At 43.0% G+C, this 12,388-nt stretch overlaps 1 protein-coding gene across 1 annotated transcript in view; it reads left to right on the forward strand.

The window, feature by feature from the left end:
- The window catches only part of LOC308661162 (uncharacterized protein), a 30,477-nt gene extending 24,237 nt beyond the window's left edge, over window positions 1-6,240 (forward strand). The window contains exons 5-6 of the mRNA XM_081315989.1: window positions 129-2,706; window positions 5,772-6,240. Of these exons, the coding sequence (XP_081172115.1) occupies window positions 129-2,080 (1,952 nt within the window). The 3' untranslated portion in view covers window positions 2,081-2,706; window positions 5,772-6,240. The remainder of the gene's footprint in view (window positions 1-128; window positions 2,707-5,771) is intronic.
- The last annotated feature ends 6,148 nt before the right edge of the window (window positions 6,241-12,388 follow it).

Raw genomic sequence — 12,388 nt, forward strand, 5'->3', positions numbered from 1 at the left:
TAAGAGAACCATACAAAGAGGAACCTAGCAAAATCTTGGATATGTGGAAATCACGGGTGCACCATTTTTCTAGGATGAAAGTAATGAATTGACTTTTCTTTCTTTTTCTTTTTCTTTCTTCAAATTAGCTTGTGGGCAGGAGCAGCAGAATAACATGAAGCCTAGCACGGTGGTATTCCAAATGATAAAATCTGAAGAAGACATGCTTGGAAATCGAGGACCATCACAAAGGAGTACAAAAAGTTGCCTAATGAATGAAGGAAACAAAATGTCTCCTTCAGGTCACAGTGAAACCCGTGACCTCCCAATCCAGCAAATTCCCCAACGAAAAGCGGGGAAATTTCTCAGAGGTGCCAAAAGAGACAGAGAGAAATCTGATTTCAGTAAACATTGTACAGTGCAGAATAAAGAGGAGGAATGTGAATACGAACAGGACAGACAAAGTTTCGATCATATCTCCTCTCTTGCTCTACATAACCCATCATATATCAAAGAGACGCCATACATATTTATAAATTGTGGGGAAAATTTCAGCTTGAACAGTCACCTTATTTCCCATAAAAATGAGAAACCATACGAGTGTGGAAAGGAATTTAACCGGAAACAATTGCTTATTTTACCCCCAAAAAATCCCTCAAGAGAGAAACCTTATAAATGCCTGCAGTGTGAAAAGACATTTACCCAGAAAGGTAAACTTACCATACATGAAAGGATCCACACAGGGGAGAAAACCTATAAATGTCGGGAGTGTGGAAAGATTTTCACTGAGAGGCGTAAGCTTATCGTACATGAAAGGATCCACACAGGGGAGAAACCTTATGTATGCCTAGTGTGTGGAAGAAAATTCAATCAAAGCGGTCAACTTACAAGGCATCAACGAACTCACACGGGGGAGAAACCGTATAGCTGCCTGCATTGTGGAAAGAAATTTAGTGGGAGTTCCAACCTTATGATACACATCAGAAGACACACGGAGGAGAAACCGTATGTATGTTTGGAATGTGGAAAAAGCTTCCGTGACAAGAGTGTCCTTGTTTGCCATAAAAGAATCCACACAGGAGAAAAACCATACCGATGCCTGGAGTGTGGAAATAGCTTCAGTCAAAACAGTAGCCTTTTGCGACATAAAAGAATTCACACAGGAGAGAAGCCGTATCAGTGCCCCGAGTGTGGAAAGAGCTTCCGTCAGAAAAGCAGCCTTTTGCAACATAGAAGAATGCACACGGGGGAAAAACCATATACGTGCCTGGAATGTGGAAAGAGCTTCAACCAGAGCGGTCATTTTATGTGCCATAAAAGGATTCACACGGGAGAAAAACCATACAAGTGCATGGAATGTGGAAAAGATTTCAGCCAGAACAGTAGCCTTTTGCAACATAAAAGAATTCACACAGGAGAGAATCCATACCAATGCACTGAGTGCGGGAAAGGGTTCGGTAAGAACTATAAGCTTTTGCAACATAAAAGAATTCACACGGGGGAGAAACCGTACACGTGCAAGGAGTGTGGGAAGAGTTTCAGTTGCAGCAGCTATTTTATTTGCCATAAAAGGATCCACACAGGGGAGAAACCATATAAATGTCCGGAGTGCGGAAAAGGTTTTAATAAAAGCAGCCGTCTTACATCTCACAAAAGAAAACATACAGGAGAGAAGCCCTATCAATGCATGGAGTGCGGAAAGAGATTTTCTTATAATTTTGTCCTCCGATATCATCAACGAACTCACACTGGGGAAAAACCATATACATGCCTGATTTGTGGAAAGAAGTTCAGTGGGCGTTCAAACCTTAGAGTCCACGTAAGAATCCACACGGGGGAGAAACCACATAAATGTCCGGAGTGTGGAAAGAGTTTCCGCAAGGACAGTAACTTTATTTGCCACAAAAGAATCCACACAGGAGAAAAACCCTATAAATGCCCAGAGTGTGGAAAGGGCTTCACTCAGAACGCGAACCTTATCAAACACAAAAGAATTCACACGGGAGAGAAGCCGTACAAATGTGCAGACTGTGGGAAAAGCTTCAATCAGACAAACCACCTTTCTCAACATGAACTAATCCATAAAAGAGGAAAATCATAATCTCAGAGCTTTAATCCCAAGTGGTGTTAGATTATTATTTTTTTGTCTCAGAAATGAACAATAGAAATTGTGTATTGCATTGTGAAATATTGTTCAGTTGGAAGAGTAGCCTTATCAGACCTAAAGGAATCCACGTAGAAATACCTGAAGCATGGAAAAAAAGGGCATTGCTTCTATTTCCAAGAAGAGGTTTTATTTTGTGAGGAATGCTGGAATTGCAGAGACACTGTCAATACCAGCTCTGGCTTCTGTTTCTAAGAGAAATTACAGGAGCAAACTCGCGTAAAGATAAATACGTGAATTCAAATAAGCTACATGGAGTTTAAGTGCGCGGTGTGTAGAAAGAGCTGATTCGTTTAGGAGAAAACGTATGTCGAAGAATATGGCCAAGCAACTTGGAACAAAATGTATCGTAGATTGCCAAGTGGTTCCCCTCAGGAGAGAAAACTGTAAATGAACACGGAAAGAGTAGGTATGGCTGAAACTTCTTCAAGATGGAAGCCTCCTTTTCGTTACTTGAAAATGAATCGGAATCATTGCCAATTTCACACACACACACACACACACACTGATTTTTTTCTGATTAATGAAAGAAGGTGGATGCCTCAGGGTCCGTCATTTCTGAGGTAAGTGCACCTGTGGGTAAATGGCAATGGGAAGAATAGATCTTCTTACGATCACTCCACTATAAATCCAGTTTCTGCCTTCCATGCCATCCCTCTGGACAGTGCTAGGGTCTTCCAGTTCTCTGTAGAATTCTGTTTCTGGACTATTCTCGGCCATCTCAAATGAATCGGAATCAGAGCTGGAAGGGACCTTGGAGGTCAAGCAGGAGACCCTATACCATTTCAGACCAGTGACTGTCCAGTCTCTTCTTAAGAAGCTCCAGTGATGGGGCACCCACAGCTTCTGAAGGCAAGCCGTTCCGCCGATTAATTGTCCTCGATGTTAGGAAGTTTCTCCTTAATTCCAGGTTGCTTCTCTCCTTGATTAGTCTCCATCCATTGTTCCTTGTCCTGCCCTCTGGTGCTCTGGAGAATAAGTGGACCCCCTCTTCTTTGTGGCAGCCCCTCAAATACCAGAACACTGGTATCATGTCCCCCCTAGTCCTTCTCTTCTCTAGACTAGCCAATCCCAGTTCCTCCAACCGTTCTTCGTATGTTTTAGTCTCTGGGCCCTCTTTGTACTTTTCCCAAAGTCTCAACATCTTTTTTCTAGTGGGGTGACCAAAACTGGATGCAGTATTCCAGGTGCGGCCTTACTAAGGCTTTATAAAACAGTACTAAAACTTCACGTGATTTTGATTCTGCGCCTATCGTATCTCCTTCAGTGCCTGTTGGGTCCCCCCTCGTCCATTGCTAGGATTCTGCCGCCACCTGGGAGACCGCTGGGGCTTGCTTGGCTGTTTTGTCACCTTTTTCTTCCTTGAGCGCAACTGCATTGTGCTCAGTACACATCCTCTGGCACTTTTCAGAGTTACAGGCCTTTCCAAGGTCCCCCTCCCCTTTTTTCCTGGGGCTCCGTAGCTTCCTGGATGATCTTCACTTCCCCTATGATACTCCTGAGTGGGGAGTAAATCTGATTCTGCCACTTCTGTTGTGTTGTTTCTGTGTGTCATAAATGTGGGTATATGCATATTTTTGTCACGTTTATGTAGTGTAGATTGGAGATGCAGAGCTGAGTGCAACAACATTTAATGTATGCTGACTAGTGTACATTTAAACTGATAATAAAGCATCTATATCTATCATCTATCTATCTGTTCATCAATGGAACAACTTGCTTTTAGAAGTTGTGAATGCTCCAACACTGGACATTTTTAAGAAGAGATTGGACAATCACTTGTCTGAAATAATAATAATAATAATAATAATAATAATAATAATAATAATAATAATAATAATAATTATTATTATTATTATTATTATTATTATTATTATTATTATTATTATTATTATTTGGAAGGGACCTTGGAGGTCATCTAGTCCAACCCCCTGCTCAGGCAGGAAACCCTATACCATTTCAGGCAAATGGCTGTCCAGTCTCTTCTTTAAAAACCTCCAGTGTTGGAGCATTCACCACCTCTGAAGGCAGGTTGTTCCACTGGTTAATTGGGATAGGGTTTCCTGCCTGAGCAGGGGGTTGGACTAGAAGACCTCTCAAGGTCCCTTCCAACTCTTGTTATTCCTATTCTATTCTGTCCTGTCCTGTCCTGTCCTATCCTATCTTCTGGCTATTTACCAGTTCTGATGTGGACTTCTCTCCCCAATTTTTTTTCTACTGGCTCTTTTCTATTTTGGGATTTTTCCACTTTTGAATGTATTATCTTCCCATCTCTTCTCAGCGTGGTCCTCTCCAAGGATCATAGCTACTAGGACCAGGGGCAGGCAACCTTGGCTCTTTTATGACTCGTGGACTTCAACTCCCAGAAATCCTGAGCCAGCCATGCTGAGGGGAAAGGGAGAGGTATCCAAGCTGAGCCATGCTGGCTCAGGAATTCTGGGAGTTGAAGTCCAGGAGTCATAAAAGAGCCAAGGTTGCCTACCCCTGGCCTAGGCCTAGGCCGCTTAATGACTCGTGGACTTCAACTCCCAGAATTCCTGAGCCAGCTGTGCTGAGGGGAAAGGGAGAGGTTTCCAAGCTGTGCCATGCTGGCTCAGGAATTCTGGGAGTTGAAGTCCAGGAGTCATAAAAGAGCCAAGGTTGCCTACCCCTGCCCTATACGATTTGAAGTCCATGTGTCTTAAAGCTACCCCTGTATTAGACAGTCATGCATGACACCAAGCCTCCCGTCCCCTTCCTATTCTCCCCACTGAATGGATAAATTGACTTTCACTGTGTGTGCCTGGGCCAGCTGATGCCTTTTGATCAGTGTGGAGTGAATTATTATTATTTTTTTATTATTTTAATCCCATTTATATCCCGCCCTTCTCCGAAGACTCAGGGCGGCTTACAATTTTTAAGCACAAACCAATGTGCTTAGCAATAGCCTTCATTCTATGTATATGCCTGCTTTATGTTGCCGATCTCTTCACCCAAAAGCAAAACCACAACATAAGTCGAATTTGAATTTATGCACATAAAAAAGAGGCAGGACTGATTGTCCCATTGTGAGTATCAATTTGACCCCATGCAGATGCCCCTGATTTATTTATTTATTATTTATTAATTATATTTTTATACCGCCCTTCTCCCGAAGGACTCAGGGCGGTGTACAGGGCAATAAATACAAAACAGGATACAAAAGTTAAAAACGAATTAAATAAATGCCCAAGGTTAAAACAATAATTAAAGCGTATTTAAAACCCCAACCCTAACCCATCAGACCAGGTCAGACTGCTCAAATAGATACATTTTTAGATCGCGCCGGAAGGAGCGAAGGTCAGGGGCCGTCCGGAGCTCAACCGGCAAGCGGTTCCAAAGGTCTGGCGCGCCCACAGAGAACGCTCTCCTCCTGGGGGCCACCAATCGACATTCTTTGATTGGAGGCACCCTGAGGAGGCCCTCTCTGTGGGAGCGCACTGGACGGAGGGAAGTTGACGCCGGCCGCAGGTGTTGCCGTAGGTAATCCGGACCCATGCCATGTAGGGCTTGATATTGATATACTGGAGCTGAATTTACATTCATCCATTATGTTCTCAGCAGTTTTACCAGACCGGCTTCATATTTTTAATTGTTTCTTTTCTTCCAGCCTGGCCCAGTGATATTCCAGGAGATCCAAGTTCTGCTGGCCCAACTTAGCTCCTGAAAATCCGCCTGGGTTGGTAACTGCTGCTACTTGTTGAGGCTTAAATGTATATTCACAAAAACATTCTATAAGAAAAAGAAAAATGTAGCGAATGGGAACACCTGAAAGGAGGAAAAAAGATTGGAAGAGCCTCCAAGAAGAACGCTGTCGTGGAGCATGGAGTTGCGGTGAGGGTATTGGCAATGTTCAAGGAAATGTGAAAAGAATGAAACTGGGAAACTTGAAACCACAAAGTGAAGAGGGAGCACCCTGAACTGAATTGTACCAGGAAGGGCCAGTTGAAATTCAGTGATTTTGAGAAACCCTGTTCGAAGCACGGGTCGAGCGAAAGCAATGCGGCGTCCATTCAGAGTGGATCCCGCTGACTCTATGCTTGTACATAATTCATTAAATAAAGGTTTTTCTTTCTGCCGTCACTTCTCATCCAGTCAAAGCAATGCTATCGTGTGGCTGTTTCCCAATTGTTCTTTGATGTTCTTCAGTCTGGCTTTCAGGGCTCCTACGTTCCCCAACTTTATTTATTTATTGATTAATTATATATATATAAAAAGGTAAAGGTTTTCCCTGCACATGCGTGCTAGTCGTTTCCAACTCTAGGGGCCGGTGCTCATCTCCGTTTCAAAGCCGAAGAGCCAGCGCTTGTCCGAGGATGTCTCCATGGTCATGTGGCCAGCATGACTAGACGCCAAAGGCGCACGGAACGCTGTTACCTTCCCACCGTAGTGGTCCCTATTTTTCTAGTTGCATTTTTACGTGCTTTCGAACTGCTAGGTGGGTAGAAGCTGGGATGAGTAATGAACAGGCGCTTACTCTGCTACGCGGCACTCGGGATTCAACCCGCCAAACTGCCGACCTGATCAACAAGCTCAGCGTCCTAACCCACTGAGCCACCGCGTCAGCACACAACAATAAATAAAACAACCAATATAAAAGGTTAAAATATCCGAAAAGCCCACAGCAGTAACTCATAAAAACAAAAATATTAACCATAGGCGGAGGATGGATATAAATGGCCACCCACTGCCAAGGCCTGGCAGTATAAGCAAAATCTTGAGGGCCTTTCAAAAAATCAAAAGGAGTGGAACAAGTATGTCGGGGGGAGGATGTTCCACACTGTAGCAGAGAAGGCATGTCTCTTGGGTCTCAGCACATATAGGTTCCAAGATGTAGGTACAGTATAGCAGGTACCTGGCTCAATAGTAGTAACTGTGAGGGACCTTGGAGTCCTAGTTGGACGATCTGTTAAATGTGAGCCAGCAGTGTGCTGCAGCTGCCAAAAAAGCCAACACAGTTCTAAGTTGCATTAACGGAGGGATAGAATCAAGATCCTGTGAAGTGTAGGGCCAAACCTGGGAGTACTGCATCCAGGTTTGCTCACCACGACGTAAAAATGACATTGAGACTAGATAGTACAGAGAAGAGCAGCAAAGATGATCAGGGGACTGGGGGCTACAACATATAGAGAATGGTTCCTGGATTTGGGTGTGTCTAGTTTAATGAAGAGAAGGTCTAAGGGTGACATGATAGCAGTGTTTCAATATCCCAGGGGCTGCCACAAAGAAGGGGGGGGGGCTCAAGCTGTTCTCCAAAGCACCTGAAGGCAGGACAAGAAGCAACAGATGGAAACTCATCAAGGACAGAAGCAACCTAGAACTAAAGAAATTTTCCGACTGAACAATTAACCAGTGGAACAACTTGCCTCTAAAAGTTGTGAATGCTCTAACACTGGAAGTTTTAAATGTCTGAAATGGAATAGGTTTCCTGACTGAGCAGGGGGTTGGACTAGGACCTCCAACTCTTCTCGTCTCGTCTATATTATATTATATTATATTATATTATATTATATTATATTATATTATATTATATTATATTATATTATATTATATTATATTATTATATTATATTATATTATATTATATTATATTATATTATATTATATTATATTATATTATTATATTATATTATTATATTATATTATATTATATTATATTATATTATATTATTATATTATTATATTATATTATTATATTATGGGACGCGGTGGCTCAGTGGGTTAGGACGCCGAGCTTGTCGATCAGAAGGTCGGCAGTTTGGCGGGTCAAATCCCGAGTGCCGCATAACAGAGTGAGCGCCTGTTACTCGTCCCAGCTTCTGCCAACCTAGCAGTTCGAAAGCACGTAAAAATGCAAGTAGAAAAATAGGGACCACTACGGTGGGAAGGTAACAGCGTTCCGTGCGCCTTTGGCATCTAATCACGCCAGCCACATGACCACGGAGACGTCCTTGGACAAACACTGGCTCTTCAGCTTTGAAACAGAGATGAGTTGGAACGACTAGCACGCATGTGCGGGGGAACCTTTACCTTTACATATTATATTATATTATATTATATTATATTATATTATGTTATGTTATGTTATGTTATGTTATGTTATGTTATGTTATGTTATGTTATGTTGTTATGTTATGTTATGTTATGTTATGTTATGTTATGTTATGTTATATTATAATATAATATTATATTATTATATTATGGGACGCGGTGGCTCAGTGGGTTAGGACGCTGAGCTTGTCGATCAGAAGGTCGGCAGTTTAGTGGGTCGAATCCCGAGTGCCGCATAACAGAGTGACCGCCTGTTACTCGTCCCAGCTTCTGCCAACCTAGCAGTTCGAAAGCACGTAAAAATGCAAGTAGAAAAATAGGGACCACTACGGTGGGAAGGTAACAGCATTCCGTGCGCCTTTGGCATCTAGTCACGCCGGCCACATGACCACGGAGACGTCCTTGGACAAACACTGGCTCTTCAGCTTTGAAACGGAGATGAGCACCGGCCCCTAGAGTTGGAACGACTAGCACGCATGTGCGGGGGAACCTTTACCTTTACCTATTATATTATATATTATATTATATTATATTATATTATATTATATTATATTATATTATATTATATTATATTATATTATATTATATTATATTATATTTATTATATTACATTATTATATTATTATATTATATTATATTATATTATATTATATTATATTATATTTATATTTATTATATTACATTATTATTATATTATATTATTATATTATATTATATTATATTATATTATATTATATTATATTATATTATATTATATTATATTATATTATATTATATTATATTATATTATATTATATTAATTATATTATATTATATTATTATATTATATTATTATTCTGTATTCTAACAGCACCCTCAACGTGTCTTCTCTGAAAACTCTAATGGGCCAGCCAGATGTAACTGGGGACAAACTCCCTCAAAGCACAAGGGACTTTTTGTATACCATCACACTCTGAAAAAACATGTTAGTCATTACTCTTTTGTTTGCCTGACTGCGTTCCTCAGAGGAATTCTCTTCCCTCTTCAGACCAAGGGTATTTGCTGTGAGAAGGGGAGCTGCCCATATTTAGCAGGCAGGAAAATAATCAGATTAAATAGAATCCAGAGCTGAGAAGGGAATTTACAAGATGTTGGCTGCTTCCTTGGATAAGGCAATAGCACTTTTGACACTGAAGGAGATTTTTCACTGAGAGAAGAAAAGAGTTTCCTTATTTAGGGGAAAAGCTGGAGTTCTGTGGCAGTAGAGGAAGCCTGCTGGGGAAAACGCTGGAAAAAAAGCAGGATTTAACATCTCAGTTGGCGAGATAGTTACGTCTAGTGGTTAAGGCACCAGGCAAGAAAGCAGAAGACCATGAGTTCTAGTCCTGTCTTAGCTGTGAAAACCAGCTGGATGACTTTGGGCCAGGCACTCTCAGCCCAACCTACCTCACAGGGTTGTTGTGGAAATAGGAGGAAGGTAGTGTGTAGGATATGCTTGCTGCCTTCCATTATTTGTAAACGTAACAGTGGGACACTAAATAAATAAATCTCCCCTGTGCATGACATCTTGTGTAGCTTTCTCGGTCACAAAATGTTTTATTTAGTTCGTGACGCTGTAGCGAGCAGATCCTTGACGAGGCTCCGATTTTGTCGGCATCCCAGACAAAAGGTTTTTTTTACAGCTGTCCTTTGATCCAGTGGCTGCCTAAAAGCACCATTTGTGACTTTTTGTTGGTGTCCCCAAGAGGCCAAAATTAAAGTTTGAGTTCACAGATTTTTGCGTTGCTTCCCAGACTATTATGGGAACAGTTCGAAGCTAAGTGCAAGAAGATATTTTAACAATAAAAAAAGGTGAAATGTGCAATTTAGCCCCCTTTTCCGGTGAACTCCATGTCCCAAAGAAGTACCTCATCTCCCATCATGCACTCCTCCGAAGGTTGAGAGAGGAGGAGGGGGTATTCTAGTCTGATCTCTGAACAGGGCAGAAATCCCTCAGGCCAGATGAAATCCAGTCCAAACCTGATTCAGAGCCTTCGTGAGGGAGCCCTGCAGTTCCAGGCCTTCCACGGCTTAAAGAACATGCAGTCCTCGAATTAATGACCACAACTGAGCCGAAAACGTCTCTTGCTAAGCGAGACATTTGCTAAGGGAGTTTCGCCCCATTTTACGACCTTTCTTGCCCACAGCTGTTCAGCGAATCGCTGCAGTTGTGAAGTTAGTCACACGGTTGTTAAGTGAGCCTGGCTTCCCCCCCATTGACTTTGCTTCTCAGAAGGTCACCAAAGGGGATCCGCACGATCCCGGGACACTGCAACGGTCTTAAGTATGAGTCGGCTGCCAAGCGTCTCGATTTAGATCCCTCAACCATGGGGAATGCCACAACCAGGGCTTTTTTTTGTCAGAACGGAGATTTGGCACTTTTTTTAGATGGAACCTTGTAGGGGAGGCAAGGTGGGTTGTACGACATGTGTGAGTTCCGGCACCTTTTCCTTTTACAAAAAAAGCACTGGTTGTCGGGCTGTCTAATTCCGTCCTCCTTTGGCACAGGTATAATAATAATAAAATTAGGACTGCCCCCGACCTTCGCTCATTCCGCAGGGACCTGAAAACTTGGCTCTTTGAGCTGTCTGGCCCAGGCTGAGGGGTTTTAATTTTTTATTGGGTTTTAGTTTTAAATTTCTGGGACTTGTGATTCAGGGTCAGCCTGTGGGTTTGGCAGTTGGGTCGGACGACTCAGAGGAGGAGGAGGGGGGTGTTGAAGAGCTTGCTGATGATGGCTTTGAGGCTCCGCAGAGCCCTCAGCCAGGCCCCTCCCACCTGGTGGAGACCCAGCTGTGTGAGCCTGACAGCGTGGATGAAGATGACCCACAGCTGGCCCTGTTCAAGGACGCCCGACGCAGGAGGCAGTCAATCAGGAGTAAACAGAGGAAGGCAATGGGGCACCTCAGAAGGAGGCAGAGAGAGGCCACGCCCTGAGCTGTATTTAAGGGGAATGTGTGGGAGGGCTGGTTTGCTGAAGGCAACCGCTTGGATAGTTCCTGTTTCATAGCTCCTGTTTCATGGTTGGTGTCTGTTTTATGCTAATAAATTTGGCAGGCTTTATTCCAGCCTCTTGCCGTTTGTAAAGGGGTTGTCCCTGCCTTTTCTGCAGGGCCGGTAGCAGGCTGGTACAGAACAGGGACTTTATTTAATCAACTGTTTTAATTCTGATTTTAATTTTTGTATGTTTGTTTTTAATCCTCCCTGTACACCGCCCTGAGTCCTACGGGAATAGAGCGGTATATAAATTTAATAAAGTAAAAATAAATAAATAAAAGAATCAGGGCTTTTTTTCTCATAGAACGTTCAGAACGGAGTTCCGACACCTTTTCCTTTTACAAAAAAAAGTACTGGCCACAATGGTCTTTTAAGTGTGAAAAAAACGGTCCGAAGTCCCTTGCTGCTGTGCTGTCGTAACTTCGAACGGTCGCCAAATGAACCGTTGTAAGTCGAGGACTAGCTGTACAAAGGGGCGGGGGAAGGTGTGAGTACAATACCACCAGGGCTTTTTTTCCTCATTGAATGCTCAGAACGGAGTTCCCGCACCTTTTTTGGATGGAACCTTGTAGGGTAGGCACGGTGGGTTGTATAACGTGTGTGAGTTCCGGCACCTTTTCCTTTTACAAAAAAAGCACTGGCCACAATGGTCTTTTAAGTGTGAAAAAAACGGTCCTAGATCCCTTGGTGCTGTGCTGTCATAACTTTGAACGGTCGCCAAATGAACCGTTGTAAGTCGAGGACTAGCTGTACAAAGGGGCGGGGGCGGGGGAAGGTGTGAGTACAATACTGTCGCGATCCGTGAGGTCCTGACTGGATGGGAACGAATCGCTTCTCCCGGGCTGCCGTTGTCTAGGATGTGGATCGGCTAGGCTAATGCTATTTCTCTATCTATCCCCCAAAATAACACACAGACACATGCAGTCAGTTTTAGTTGGCGTATCGTGGACTGCACGGGTGGTCTAGAGGGGCAGCATTCCGCAACCTCTAGCTTCCGACCCCGGACTGTCCCCGCGGACGCCTTTTATTGAGTTTTCTAACAGGAACAAAAAGATACAAAACAGCATGGCAGGAAGTAAGCTTTTTTCTCCTTAGTGCCATCTTGCGCATGTGCCTAGGGCTGAACATTCCTGCTTACTCAGGCTTACGTGACTGACTTGAA

Source organism: Vipera berus (assembly GCF_964194415.1).
Source record: "Vipera berus genome assembly, chromosome: 2".
In the NCBI taxonomy this organism is placed as follows: domain Eukaryota; kingdom Metazoa; phylum Chordata; class Lepidosauria; order Squamata; family Viperidae; genus Vipera; species Vipera berus.